Raw genomic sequence first — 13,782 nt, 5'->3', positions numbered from 1 at the left:
CTCAATTGGTAGGGGCCCAAAACTTTATATCCGATCAACTAGTTATGACTTATGATCAGTAAAAAAGAAATTAACTTATAATGCTAATTACGAGGTGTACTAAGAACTGCTGTTATCATGGCTTGAGAAAAAGAATAAATAAATAATAAGGTATTTCCAGTGAGTGAATTATAAATTAATTAGAGCTGGTTAGCTTTGCTTCAATGATGGAGAAAGTGTTTTGAGTTATATGATTTGTGTTAATAGCAGCACATGATAATTATTGGACCAACAAAATAATTATTGACCAGTTTGATACCAACTCCAACGAGCTGTCCAAATGACGATGAATGACACTGGATTAAGTAAGAAAGTAGATCAATTAGGCATCTAGTTTTGGTGGCCAAGAACAATATTGTTGCAATAATTTAATAGATGCTCGTGACCTCGCGAGTTGGTGAGTTCAAAATTTGAATCAACGTCAATCAATGGTGGATCCAGGATCTGAACTCACTGGGGCACAGAAAACTTAAACCATGCCATTGATTGATTGGCATTGTCTTAGGGTTCCTCAACAAAGATGATTAGCACCCAATTTGCAAAATTTTAATGTGCATGATTAGCATCCTAACCTAACACACTTTGCCATGAATTAGACCTAACATCTTACCTAACCAAACTTTCTTCCACTTCTAAATTTTCCCAATTTGGAACAGACATGTACCCAACTCATTGTCTAAAGTCAATAAATATGCACTATTTTAAGTGAAGTAAGAAGTGATTTCTTACCTGATGAATGATAGTGCATGATGTCCAAAACTTGAACACTGGATCCCTTCTAGCCAGTCAAATACAAAAGGTTTTGGCTCTTTGTGGGGCAAATAATGGAAATGACGATCCCAAAGGACATGAGAGGTGGTCCAACCATTGTCCCAATATCAAGCAAGCCTCAGTGAGTTTCACATAAAAGTTCACAAAGATCTTGTGTCTTGAATTATATATATGCTCTCCTGCACCCTTAGTCACAAGCTTTGACTATATCAATGAAGTCCTATGGTCCCAACTATCCTCATTGTTTACATTACAAGCTTGGTTTATGTATGTAGAGCTTCATCTACAATGCTTTCTTTGAGGAGTTGATCCTGCATGGTTTAAAGAGAAACCATGAGCCAAATAAGGCTCTTTTGAGTTCCATTTGGAGCTTAAGAGACTGAGGAAGAGCAGAAAAGGTTATGATTTGCTTATTTGGTATGACAAACAACTCAGGACAGATTTGTGAAGAGAATAAAATTGTACAAAATTCTGTATGTAATGACACAGAGGAATCAGGACAAATTTATAGCCAGTGAAAAATAGCTGGGTTTCCTCACAATTTAAGGTCAAAAGGGGAGATGATCATAGTAAGGAGATTCTCAACTTTATTCTGTCAAATTATGGATAAAGGCCCTCTCTCTACTCATCTTTTAACATCTCATGCTGGCCTTTTTAGCAAAATCTTCATTGATATGCTTCAAAATCCCCAAAAGCTCATATGTGGTGGATGTTTTGCTTTTGAAAACTCTTTTTATTGATTTGAAGCTTACAACAAAATTAGCAAGAAACCCAATTCAAGAAGGAAAAAAAGAAAGGGGGAGAAGATAATAGTTAGTCAGAACCAAATTGGGATATTTTCTTCAACTCTTAATTCTGCAAGTCAGAAAATAATCCGTGAAATAGAATTTCAAGTTATTTTCTTGTCACAATATGATCAAAAAAAAATCACAAGTATCATATCCTTTCAAGAAGAAAGGCAACCAAAAATCAAAATCTAAAAAATAGAAAAACTAAAATCAGGGGGAGGAAGTGAGATTAACAAAAAAGAAAAAGAAAAATCAACATGAACCAGTCAGTTTCTTTAAAGGCTCTTACAGGCATAAATCAACAAGGAGAATTCAGCTTTCTCTTGGTCTCTCTGCACCAACTTCTCCTCCAACCAAAGCCTGCTATCCGATCCACTTCTTGTCCTGAACATGAACACAGCAAATGATCCTGAAACAGGATTGAAGAACCAGTCATGTAAATCCCACATTAGATCAACCAGCAACCCATCAATAAAGATTGTCTGGTTTCCCCTGAAATTCCACTGCAGCCTCTTAACGCGAATCACCGTCTTTTTATCGATACAAACAGACATAACTGGGTGCTTTAGGTCCTCATTTTCTCCACTACATCTAATCAAAATGTCATGTGGAATTCCAGTGTCACAGAACTGAGCCTTGGTTGCATATAAAGCGTTGCCTGAACAATGCTCCTGCCTTGAAATTAGAGTCACTTTGGGTGCTGGATTGCTGGTTTTGAACTTCTTAGTCGTGGCTTCTTCACCGAGATCACCCAAAATAAGGCCTATGTCTGAATCAACCATGATGAGTACATAAAACCCATCAACAGGTTCAGGTCCCGTGTCATATTTAGCATTGGAGAGATCCCAGAAGACTTCGATCTTCGAAGAAGTATCGGCTTCGATCATTTTGTTGCCTTTCTTCTTCCTGAATAGCCTTGAATTTGTATTGAGCCTGAAAGATGTTGAAGTGTTATTGTTGAAGTTTATGGTGAGGCCTTGAGTGGTTTGGTTCTTGCACCACGTGACTTGGATCAGGAGTTGCTTTTGATTGGAGAGAATGACTTTGTAGATACAAGTGACTGCATTTTGAACAGATGGGGTTAGGCTTGGAGAGACACAAGCATGGTTGGGATAGCTAGAACAAGAAGAATGAGACACATTTATGGCATTTTCACTCAAACAAGAAGCTATGCCCCTCATTGTACAATCTCAGGACATCAAATTCAAAGATGGGTTTTTTTTCCCTAGGAAGAAAGAGAGAGAGAGAGAGAGGGTGGGGGGGGAGAGAGAGATCAGGGGAACTGGTGTTCTTCCTCTTTATTTCTTTGTCCTAATAAGAAGAAAAGAAAATGAGGGCTTCTGTACTGTTTCTCCTCCTAAACAATCTTCTAAAGTTGAAATTCATTATAAGGAAAGCACTTGAGGAAAAGAAATCCAGCTTCCTGACAGAGCCATTTACATATATATAAAATGGAATGGGCTCTCTGTCTCACATTCTCTCACCTCAAAACCTGCAGATCAAAAAGGAAAGAAGAGAGAAGATTTATGCAGAGAAGCGGAAACCTTTCAATGTTCCTGGATTTTAATCTCTCATGCCAGTTCATCTGATATAAATAAAAACCAAAAGAGAAGGAATAAAAAAAAAAAGAAAAGGAATATAATTAAGCTGTTGGACTTGGCCTGCATATGAGCAAAAAATACGTGACATGATCATATGCTTGCTGTTGTAATAAATTTAAGGTGAAAGTTCAGACAAAAAATAATGGAAGACTTTTAAGCAAAGAAAGCATGGTTAGTGGGGATTATGAGAGTTAATAAAAAAGGAGTGTTTTGAGAGATTCAAAGAAAGCGAAATATGTGATAAGACTTAAGAGAGAGTCTTTTATGGATTGGATTGCGATGGGATAAGTTTTGGAATGTGAAGATGATTATGATAGGGGAATGTTAGACCCCACAAAATAAATTCAAACGGTAGAAATACCAACCTCTAGTCCCAACACACACACCTATGATTAAAAGCAAGTCATTATCTGAGCTGCAACTTTACTCATACACATGTCCCTTTTTATTGAATCTCTCTGTATTTAAAACATACTTACTAAGTGGAGTATTTAATTAGTAATGCACTTCCTAGTTGTTCCATCGCTTAATAAATAAAGATGGAACACCATGTGGTTGCAGTTGTGAAGAAGCCACATTGAAATCTCTGCATTGTTTTTTTTTTCTTTTGGGTCAATACTCAATAGCCCACTCCCTCTCCATCTCTTATTTTCCTCTAGAAGTTCTAACACTAAAATTAAAAAACTAAAATAAGAGTAAATTTTGTTGGCATTTCAATTTTCATTTAAGGGTGGATAGGAATTAAATCAAATAAGGACAAGGATTGAGCTTTAGAACATATGGAATTATGGATGTTGGGTTATGATTAGATTTTAAAGAGCTATAATAATATATATGTAAATAATGAGATGGGTTGGGTATTAAAGAAAATAATGAGAGATGGGTGGGTGAGGAATAGATTGGGCATGGAGGAATCTGTAACGAAAATATATAACAATTCAAAAGCACCATTATTACTCTTTCTGGTGTAAAATACAATAGAGGAGGCATACACTTGAGTCTGGTTCCAAGGCAGAGGTTCCCCCAATATGGCCCAAAATAAATAGTATGCATAAATTGGCATGACCTCTTCCATTGGCACAAGAGTTCCTTTTACTTGGTGCAATGGCTGCCTACTCAATAAAAGCTTTAGGTTTGTGCATTTTTCAGTACGAGGAACATTTTAAAGGAATTAAGAATCTCTTATCTTTTTCTTTTCTGTCCATAAATCCGTAACACCTGAAACATTGCACATTATTTCACATGGTAGAACTGAATTTCTGGCTTTTGGGATTTGATGATGGCGTTTGTAATTCATTCTTGAAGACGCCTCCACCAGAGGCTTGATATAATTAATTTAACTCCATGCCTTATACATTTAGTGCCCAACACACCTCAAAAAAGTAGTTTAAACGGAATACGAGTTCTTTTTGGTCTAAGACGTACAACTTTCTTCCTCCTTTGGTAGCATCCTAGGAAGATGGATTCCAAACTTTCTCCTCTTTTTTCTATCATCATAACGTTTAGGTTAAGGGAACTGCTGTGTATATTCAAAAGTTAGTTGCTAACTACCTAAAATACCAGATAACGTCAGAGGGACAAACATAACGAAGATGGAATCCTACCAAAATCTTTGTTATTCTTCTCTTTTGGCTTTACCTCCTCATAAGGAGAAATTCTTACCAACTCAGAAGACTATTTTAGCAATTTTTTTTTTGTCGAAAGTAGTTCACAGCAAATTCTCTTCACAAGCCAAGGGACTTTTGTTTCTCAACTCAATGGAGGGAATTCTAGAAATAGCCAAGTGGGCCGGGACTGATGAGAGGTCATGTCTGAGACTACAAGAGTCGGATGAAAATGATCAGTTGAACTGTAAGAATGGAACATCAATACATCAATACAAACCAAAGTGCTTGTCTGTTACGTCAAACTTCAGCTGATCTGAGTGGATCTCATCCATTGGCCTAAAAAATTATGGAGGTTTTCTAGTTATCATCCTCGGATGTAAGATGCCGACAAAACAATCTAATCATGAGATGTGGCGAGCATTTGCTAGGATATTAATAGGAATGCCAAACAATATAATGCTCAATGAAAACCGACATCTAGAAAATGAACTGAAAATATGATAGACATGAGCTCACACACGAATTTTCATATGTTTGTCTTACATGCATTGTTTGTCTTACATGCATAGTTTGTGGGCTAGTACACAACCCGATGGATTTATTGGGTACACATCCAAAGGGGTAGTGGTTGCAGATACCACTGTAAACACAAAAATATATAAATTGGAAAAAAGTGCATACCAAATGCTATAATGAAAAGGGGGGCTCAAACAAAATGAACTCATAAACAAGGAGAGACAAGAATATGATTTGCCGAAAAAATGTGACCCAACTGAGAAATCACAATTATTAGCATAACACCCAACCGGTAGTTTTTTGTGTGCTTGACAAAACTGCTCAACAACAAATTGATCCTAAAGCAAAGGCTACATCAGTGCAAGTAGAAACAAAACGGGGGTTGACTAGTACACAATTTGTTTCTTCAATATCACAACAATTAAGTTTGTTAAAATAATGCGATAGTCTGCGGCAATGCTTCCTTGATCCCAAACACACCAGCTTCCTATCACTCTCCATGTCTTCTTCATAACCCAACAGCCTCATTTAAATAAATTTATGGTAAACAATTAATCATATATGCAAACTAACATCTGTTCTGCCAATCAAGTGTGCATCTTTAGTCTTCCCAAGCTAAAGGCATTTAGAAAAATGACAGCTACGATACTGCATATCCCACATGTTCATTAATTAATGGACATGTAGAGAGATATTGTATATTATGCAGCAACTGACGAGTACCACTGGTCAGTTGCTTCTTGGAAGTTATTAAAAGTCAAATTTCCTGCTAACTAAAATCACATAAATTAATCAATGAAACCGACACTCAAACTCCCATTCATTATTTTTATATGTTGCTTAGGTCATCTATAACCAGCTTATTGATCATATCATGCATCACTATCTGTTTAATCTACACAAGGTATGTCTGAATATAAAATCCAAACTTAACCAGGTAATGTTCAGCTAATTAAACGCCACTAAAAGTCTAAACCAATCAATGAATCACACTTACTAGGGAAGAAAGGAAGGACAGAATAAAAATTATGTTCAACGAGGGAGCGCATGGAGTACGCTCACATCCTGGCAGAGAGCAGATGAAAAACTGCAAAACATTTTCTTTTGGTGACGACACATTTACTAAAACAATGCTACAGCCTCACAACTATATCAGTTTCCTGGTCCACAAGGCAAAGTGAAAGAACTTTGACAGAAGCATGCTTTCAATAAAGACTTGACAAGGAAAACACCTGCTCTTGCCATCAAAAGGATTCAGAATGAGAACTGTTTTCTCTAATTTTTCGACTAAGGTTGTGAAGCCTGCAATTCTAACTTCAAGTACCCTCCGCTATTGAAGTTCCTTCATCAACATTTTTTTCTCCTTCAAATGAAAGCCAACAATATCATGCATTGCACTAATGGAGATCATTTTAGAACCGAATAAACCTATTTACCCAGCTTCCCTTCCAAAAAATTTCCTCCTTTCATTAGAATATATATGTATACTAAGTAGCGGTTATCTCAAATCTCCAAATAAATCTTCACCCCTTAACTCAAGCCATTTACTTACATGTCAAGTGGTAGAGTTATAGCGGTCCAAACTGTTGGTCACAGGTTCAATTCCTAAAAACAGTATCTCCACATATTTTGTGGGATAAGCTCTGCGTACATCTTGTCTATCCTTGATCTCATCTACTACGGGAGCCATTTACCTGGGCTTGCTGCTGACCTTACAATAAAAATTGCAACACTAAACATGACAAAAATCTACACCCCAAATGTGCCAGGTATTAAGGCTCATAAACAGTCTTTAATAATGACTGAAAGTGGCAATCTCTCAGCATCTTAAGGAACTCTAGGCTTTTAGCAATAACCGTAATATCATGTTTACACTGTAAAAGTATTCCTAAATCCTCTAACTTCTAATTCAGGCCTCAAAAGATACTCATAGTAACAATAATTATTCATAAACTGCATTTTCACCCCAAAATCTCACCCCCACCCCTTCTATCTCTCTTAATATTTAGTGTAAAATCGCAGTTTGCAACCAAATCAAAAGGCAGGGTTGTGATCAAATTCAAACCCAGGTCTTTAAGAATTTAATTTGCGTATCTGCTGGCCCATGATCTTATTCTTCCAATCCTGCTCCCCCTTACAACTTCCGACAATAATTTAAACATAGGAGGGAAAAAAGATTCAGCAAAGCTGGCTGGCATACATCTGTAGCAAACAACACAAATGTTGGAAATAGCAGGTTGCAGAATGACATTCGTGTTTATTTGTCAATATGAAGAACAACTTACATTGTTAGACCCAGAACTAACAGAAGGAACAAAGTAACTATGAATATATGAGCTCCAGAAAAAAGTGCAATTCGAGTAAGAACAACTTCCTATGATCAGTTCATCACAACAGAATGTGGGAGTATCCCACTCCAATTCCCAGGCAGATTTCGTGTAAGGTAGCACTAGCACCAGGTTTTAACTGATACTAAACTACAACAACAGGATACTTCCAAAGCCCAAATTCAGTAAAATCTTTAACTACAAGGCGTTAGTTCTAATTGATAATTGCAGTATTCAAAAGGCTCGAGGATTTGTATAGCAGCATTATGAATTTTTTTGCAGTCGCAGCTTAAGTTTAAGGGTCCAAAATTCATCCTATTTAGTCCACTTTTCTATGATTGACCAATCTTACTTCTCAGGTACAGATATAACATATCCCTCCCACCACATCAGGGGCAGTTGAGTTCATTCTGGTATATGTCATACTTAAACACAAGCACAAAAGAAGAGTGGCAGATATTTACGGACAAATTTCAGAATCAGTTCAACAAAACAAAAAAGGAGCATTGTGATTTTTAATACTGAAAGGCTGAAACTACACAAGCAGTAGAAACATGTTTCATTTCATACTAATACATTAAACTGAACTCCATTTAAAAAACGCATCAAACTGGACTTTATTAATAATTTAATATCAGAAGTTATACATACCTGGCATCCTCAGCTCCATTTCATCATAATTTAAAACCTCAATTAAATCAAAGATATTATTAGTGAGACTTAAATTTTCCTCCGCATCACAGTGCAAGCCAGGTGAATTTCAGAAGAACAAGAGAAGAAAACTCTCCATCTCTGCAAACAGTCAATACTAGATGGGACTGACATAGTTAGCAAATCTACCTGTATCAAATAACCAAATTGACGTCACAGATACACGAATAAAATTTTAAATAATACAGAGATATAGTTCAAGGTCTCGAGTAAATTAGAAACCAAGTGAATCACACACAGACACACATACATATTTAGAGGGAGGGGGACGAGGGAGAGCGAGAGGCGGACCTTCAGTCGAGGGGGTGAATTTCGTAGGAAGCTTAGAGACAAGGCAAGCGGATGCAATCGCAGAATGAACCGGCTAGAATATGCTTAATTCTCGTAGCACCAACCTTCTCATCCAATCAAACATTAGATTGCACAAAGATAATACGAATCTGAGAGGGAAAAAGAAAGTGGAATAGGAAGCACCTCGAAGGAGAAGCAGAGATTCGAGACTGACGAATCGTTAGATTCGGAGACAAAGAAGGCGTCGGGAGGGAGACGGAGATTCTTTTCGTTGGTGTGGCTCTAGCTATTACCGGATTCGTCGATGGTGTTCTCCATGCTGCACACAGAAGCGTAGGTGTTGCTCTTCCCGCCATGGAAGCTGCCATGTTCCCTGCTTTTCGCGCCTCAGCACTCTTGTGATGTACAACTTGATCTCTAAACCCATTGTAAAAAACCTCGCCAGACTCACCAATGACTCAATGAGCTACTCTCTTGCGTTTCTCTGTGGACCAGCTAGTTCATTAGATTTCAGGCCCATGTCTTTAGCACTCTTATGGACCTTTTAGAATTTTGAGCCCAAGAGGAGCCCTTCTTTTTTCATTCTTTCCAAACTACCTTAAGGAATTTTGGGCCCGTGATCGTTAGATAACAATTTTCATGAGGCTAGCAATTTTCCCAGTATGCCCTTAACTAATTTAAGCAATCGACAAGAAAGCACAACATTTCCACTTTTAATATCTCGCAGACCAAACACAAAACTGATAACATAGTTATAATTCCTCGAACGAGGAGAAAAAGGAAAACACAACAGTGAGTGTCATACTTACCGAACTTACACAAACTTAGAAACTGACAGAGAAAAATGTTCGGCCAAAAGTTATAACACAAACAAAAACCTGAGGGAAGATGAGCGAAAAAACAATGTCAGTGCTCAAAGACAAATTCATTCTTCCATTGCTTGATTTTCCTGGGCCTGCTGTTGTGGAACCTTGACTGAGATTTTCGGTAGTGTGAGAGATGGCTCTTGTTTGAGAGCCAGAGGAGCTTTGACCAAATGGATACCCTGTTCCAATTCCTTCGCTGCCTCCCTCCGCTCCTTGATATTCTTGCCTTTCATCCTGCCAAAAATGTTCAAAGAACATCAATATAATTCAACGGTTCAGGAAAACACAAAAAAAAATGAACTTTTTGATGCTCATTTTTCAAAATAAGTTCAGATGAAGAACCTCTTCTCCAGGTGTCTTATCTCCCTATCAGTTCTGACTTTATCTATCTTCTTGATTGCCTTCAGAGTGTTCTCCGCAAGATTCCTGTCATATCTCTCGGGCCTATTTCGCTTTCTTTCGAACTCAAAGGTCGAATCCTTAGCAAAAATTTAAAAAAGAGGCAGACAGAAGATTGAGTGCTAAGTTTTTCCTATGCAACGGAAACTATAATTCAAAAAACTTATCATGGGCAAAACATTTTCTCAGTTCATTTACTTGTGTCATGTCTTTTCCATGCAATCTTCTATAAGCCTTGGTCCATTTCACTTTGCGAGGGTTCCTCTTCATTTTGAAGTTCTTGTGGCATTTTGATCGACAAAACCGGAAAATCTGCAAAGAAAATGTTAATCTTTAGGGGGAAAATAGTCCAAAACAGCTCAAGATGACAATTTGATATGACATGACCCTGGATTGTTATATAAGCTTGACAGATATTCTGTGTGCCACTATTTTTTTCCAAAACAAGATAAGTGTGTGCCATTTTGGCTCGAAAAGTAAATCCCCGAATGCCTAAATTGACACCCACCCTCTCCTCAAGCACCACGCAAGTTGCAAGGTGTTTGAATGGTGATTCAAAAACAAAGCCTCTGCTAGAATGATTCAAGATAGCAATTTCGACAAATATCAATCCCTTTCATAAGGTCTACATACCTAACCCAACACCAACCAACGATTGGCAATGGTTAACAAATCATAATGATTAACTCAAATCACATGCCAAATGAACATATTCCTATAACTGTCACCACAATTAAGTATGATAAATTGGATGCTTTAACCTTCATCGTCATCACTATGTAAAATGAAGCTTGCAATGTATTCTGACTTTAAGATGACTAAATAAATTTAGACAACTTGATTGAGTTTAAGGTACACCATTACAGATCTTCAAAATCTAAGTTAGATGCAATTCGAGGAATATTGACTGCATAAAGTAAAATTGCACTTCAATTTTGCTTTGACAATAAACTGATCCCATCAGAAATACAGTCATAGAATACAGTAACGCAGTTGAATAAGAAAAGGGGATGGAAAGAACAGAATATAGAAGAGAGCAGAAAATTTTCACCTTTGCATCATTACGAACAAACTGAATGCCATGCCCGGGATATACAGTAGAAGAACAGAACCAACATTTCTCCAACCTCATTGTGTATTTGGATTAGACAACTTGTAATTGCTGGGATATAGAGAATCAAGATATCAAACAGAAGCAAATAAAATATACACACGCACACATATCTACCCACCCCCATGAAACACACATGTAAACAAACTGATATTCATTGATGATAGAAGAAAATGCATCGCCCTCAAACACTAAGTATGATGATTATAAGAGTCTCGTCAGTAGCACAAGATGTCATAGAGACAAAAAAAATAAAAACAACAAATGCAAACCATGGCTTATACGAATATCAACCATAACTTCTCATAAATAACCCATCTTTTGATGGTTTGATTGATTATCAAGACAAAACAAAAAAAAAATGAAAATTGGAAAAAAATAGTTATACAACAAATACCAATCAACCAAACAAAGTGCTCAAGAGGATAAATTGAATACAAAAGTGGAAGTGAAAAAGATGAGAATATATCCTAAAGACGAACAACGTAAATACCTAAAGTAATGCTACCACACCAAAAACGTAATGAATTCTAGATAGAACAACTACCTCGCTTTTTGCTTAGACTCAGGGCCAAAATCCACTTCCACATGCTAAAACAATTCCCTATACTAGGATAGCCTCAGGAAATTCATTCAATAATGGGGTTCGGTCTCATCGGTTCAGGAAAACTAACACCACCCATATTCTTTTGGTGTGTGAAACGCCAAATGTATTCTTGAATACAATGAATTACAAATAACCGAAGAATCTACCACCAAGTGTATATTAATCAAATACCTATAAGCTACAAAAGGTTCACATTATGAATTCAATTCCAAAACAAAATCCACATAACCTGGTTTCAAAGCTTTATCAACTCACGGTTAACATACTCAACGACATGGAATTTCTGTGAGGTTCAAGCTCTTGAAAGTTATTTTAGATAATATGATTCTCACCATCCAACAATAATCACCAGAACTTCTAAGCGATCACCTGACAGGCTGACATGTTAATAAACTCCTAGAAGGACAAACGAACATACGAAGGGTCCAAGACCCAGAACATACTAGAAACTTTCATAATTACTTCTTCAGTTCACCCATAAGTCCATTAATTTAGCTATGAAAAAATCATACAAAAACACAAAGCAATTATAAAAAGACATACAATAAAACAACCAAATCTACAATCTACAAAAAAGAGAGAGAGAGAGAATCCCTATACTTCTCAAAACGGTTCGTTAGGGTTAGGGCACAAACAAACCACCCATGAAATCCGCACACTCTAAATTCTTTCGTTCAAGCCAAAAACGATCAGATAGTAAGAGCACTATCAAACAAGCAGTAACAATCAGCAACTGAAGATTTTTCACGAGAAAGAGAGAGATAACTGATAAATCTCCGTGGAAAATAAGATAAAATCTACATTCCACTATTCCAGTATTGGATGCATGGATCTTTTGCAAATTCAACCGACCGACAATAATCCCCGAACAGAGTACAGAGAGAGGGACAGAAAGAAGTACCTGTTATAGGGCTGAGGGAGCTCCAATCACTCCGGGTTTGCCCGCAACTGACGGCTGCGGCCGAGAAAGGTTTACAGGAAAGAGGAATGCCGCGAATGTTTGTCGCGGTTTGCGTTTAATAGACGCCAAACAAGGGAAGAGTTGAGGGCTGTTGTGCTGTTGTTTTGTTTTGTACTACCGCGCTACGAGAAAGTGATTGGGCCCAACTTGATCAGGCGAAAAAGTTTGAATTGATTGGGCCCATTAGCCCAACCTAGCAAATCCAGCGGGTACACCCAGATACTAAAACCCATTCGGTAGATGCTACATCAAGCCCAACAAGGCAATAGAATGATAGATATGATGGTAGGTAGGGTCGCTATCCACGCACATCATTTTCAATCTCAAACGGCTATTTTTGGTTGGTACGTGTGTTAAAAGATTATATCCAAAACTGTACAGGCTTATTAGGCTGGCCGATCTAACGGCTGCTTTCCTTGCATGGGCCTTTGTAATGTGTTGGTGCTGTCTTGCACCATTCAGCTTGACTGTGCAGGGACTGGACATCATCAAACTTGTCCGCCGTATGCATGTCACGTCCATAAGGTGAATCCCGGGCCCAGAGGGTCACTCAGAAGTCGTGTACTACTACTAAAACTACTAAAGTCTAAGTCTAAGCACCAATTTTGCTGATCACTCTATTAAATTATAGGATTTACGATTTTTCGGGTCAAAGTGATCCGTCGAGCAATCATTTGTGTGTTTTTTCATTTATAAATCCGGCGTACTTGGATTATCACAATCTTTCAAAAGTATTTGATAAATCATAGGATGTTAATGTGGAGGGTTCAATTTGAATCGCCAATTAAAAATATAATCCCAACCAACTCGACCACCTTCAATAGTTTAGATGGTACTTCACTCGCATAGTTTTTTTTTTTTTTTCTTTTCTTGTTAGGCCATGGATTCTATTTTCTAACAATACATATAATAATATTAAAATTATATATTCATCTCATCTTCCACAACTTTTAGTAGGGTTGAGCATGGGTCGATATTATCGACCAATCGATCCATTACCGACCAACTAGCTATCAACCGTCAACCGATTCACGGAGTCGGACTAATAATGACACCTGACCCATACATATGTGGGTCGATTGATGGTTCTTAAAACACACAAATATCGGTTGGACTATTAAAATAAATTGGGTCAAAAGCTCATAAGCATAACAATCTAGTGTATTTACAAACCCACAAATTAATAT

At 37.3% G+C, this 13,782-nt stretch overlaps 2 protein-coding genes across 5 annotated transcripts; both read right to left on the bottom strand.

The window, feature by feature from the left end:
- Positions 1-761: 761 nt before the first annotated feature.
- On the bottom strand, positions 762-9,208 carry LOC120002957. Of its 4 annotated transcripts, none has more exons than XM_038851826.1 (4): positions 8,652-9,208; positions 8,301-8,489; positions 1,888-3,090; positions 762-1,121 (listed from the first exon to the last, which is right to left on the bottom strand). In XM_038851826.1, coding segments are annotated over exons 3-4 (894 nt in total). In that variant the 5' UTR covers positions 2,780-3,090; positions 8,301-8,489; positions 8,652-9,208; the 3' UTR covers positions 762-1,119. The 4 variants fall into 4 exon arrangements, with proteins under 4 accessions (XP_038707754.1, XP_038707753.1, XP_038707752.1 ...); XM_038851825.1 differs by lacking the exon at positions 762-1,121 and having other exon boundaries at positions 1,647-3,090; positions 8,611-8,755; positions 8,835-9,208; XM_038851824.1 differs by lacking the exon at positions 762-1,121 and having other exon boundaries at positions 1,647-3,090; positions 8,652-8,755; positions 8,835-9,208.
- Positions 9,209-9,362: 154 nt separating this feature from the next.
- Positions 9,363-12,692, bottom strand: LOC120002959 (probable ribosome biogenesis protein RLP24). The gene is made up of 5 exons (XM_038851828.1): positions 12,536-12,692; positions 10,968-11,078; positions 10,115-10,228; positions 9,860-9,996; positions 9,363-9,751 (listed from the first exon to the last, which is right to left on the bottom strand). The coding sequence occupies exons 2-5, from the start codon at positions 11,046-11,048 to the stop codon at positions 9,577-9,579; spliced, it is 507 nt and encodes a 168-aa protein (XP_038707756.1). The 5' UTR covers positions 11,049-11,078; positions 12,536-12,692; the 3' UTR covers positions 9,363-9,576.
- Between the last annotated feature and the right edge of the window lie 1,090 nt (positions 12,693-13,782).

Source organism: Tripterygium wilfordii, chromosome 7 (genome assembly GCF_013401445.1).
Source record: "Tripterygium wilfordii isolate XIE 37 chromosome 7, ASM1340144v1, whole genome shotgun sequence".
In the NCBI taxonomy this organism is placed as follows: domain Eukaryota; kingdom Viridiplantae; phylum Streptophyta; class Magnoliopsida; order Celastrales; family Celastraceae; genus Tripterygium; species Tripterygium wilfordii.
The sequence above is the reverse complement of the archived record's forward strand: the minus strand, read 5'-3'. Positions and strand labels throughout refer to the sequence as shown.

Coding starts and splice junctions, on each gene's coding strand:
- LOC120002957 (XM_038851825.1), bottom strand. CDS start 2,779: ATGAGGGGCATAGCTTCTTGTTTGAGTGAAAATGCCATAAATGTGTCT.
- LOC120002959 (XM_038851828.1), bottom strand. CDS start 11,048: ATGAGGTTGGAGAAATGTTGGTTCTGTTCTTCTACTGTATATCCCGGG. Junction 10,229..10,967: donor TTGTTCGTAATGATGCAAAG/GTGAAAATTTTC, acceptor TTTTCTTTGCAG/ATTTTCCGGTTTTGTCGATC. Junction 9,752..9,859: donor ATAAGACACCTGGAGAAGAG/GTTCTTCATCTG, acceptor CATTTTTGGCAG/GATGAAAGGCAAGAATATCA.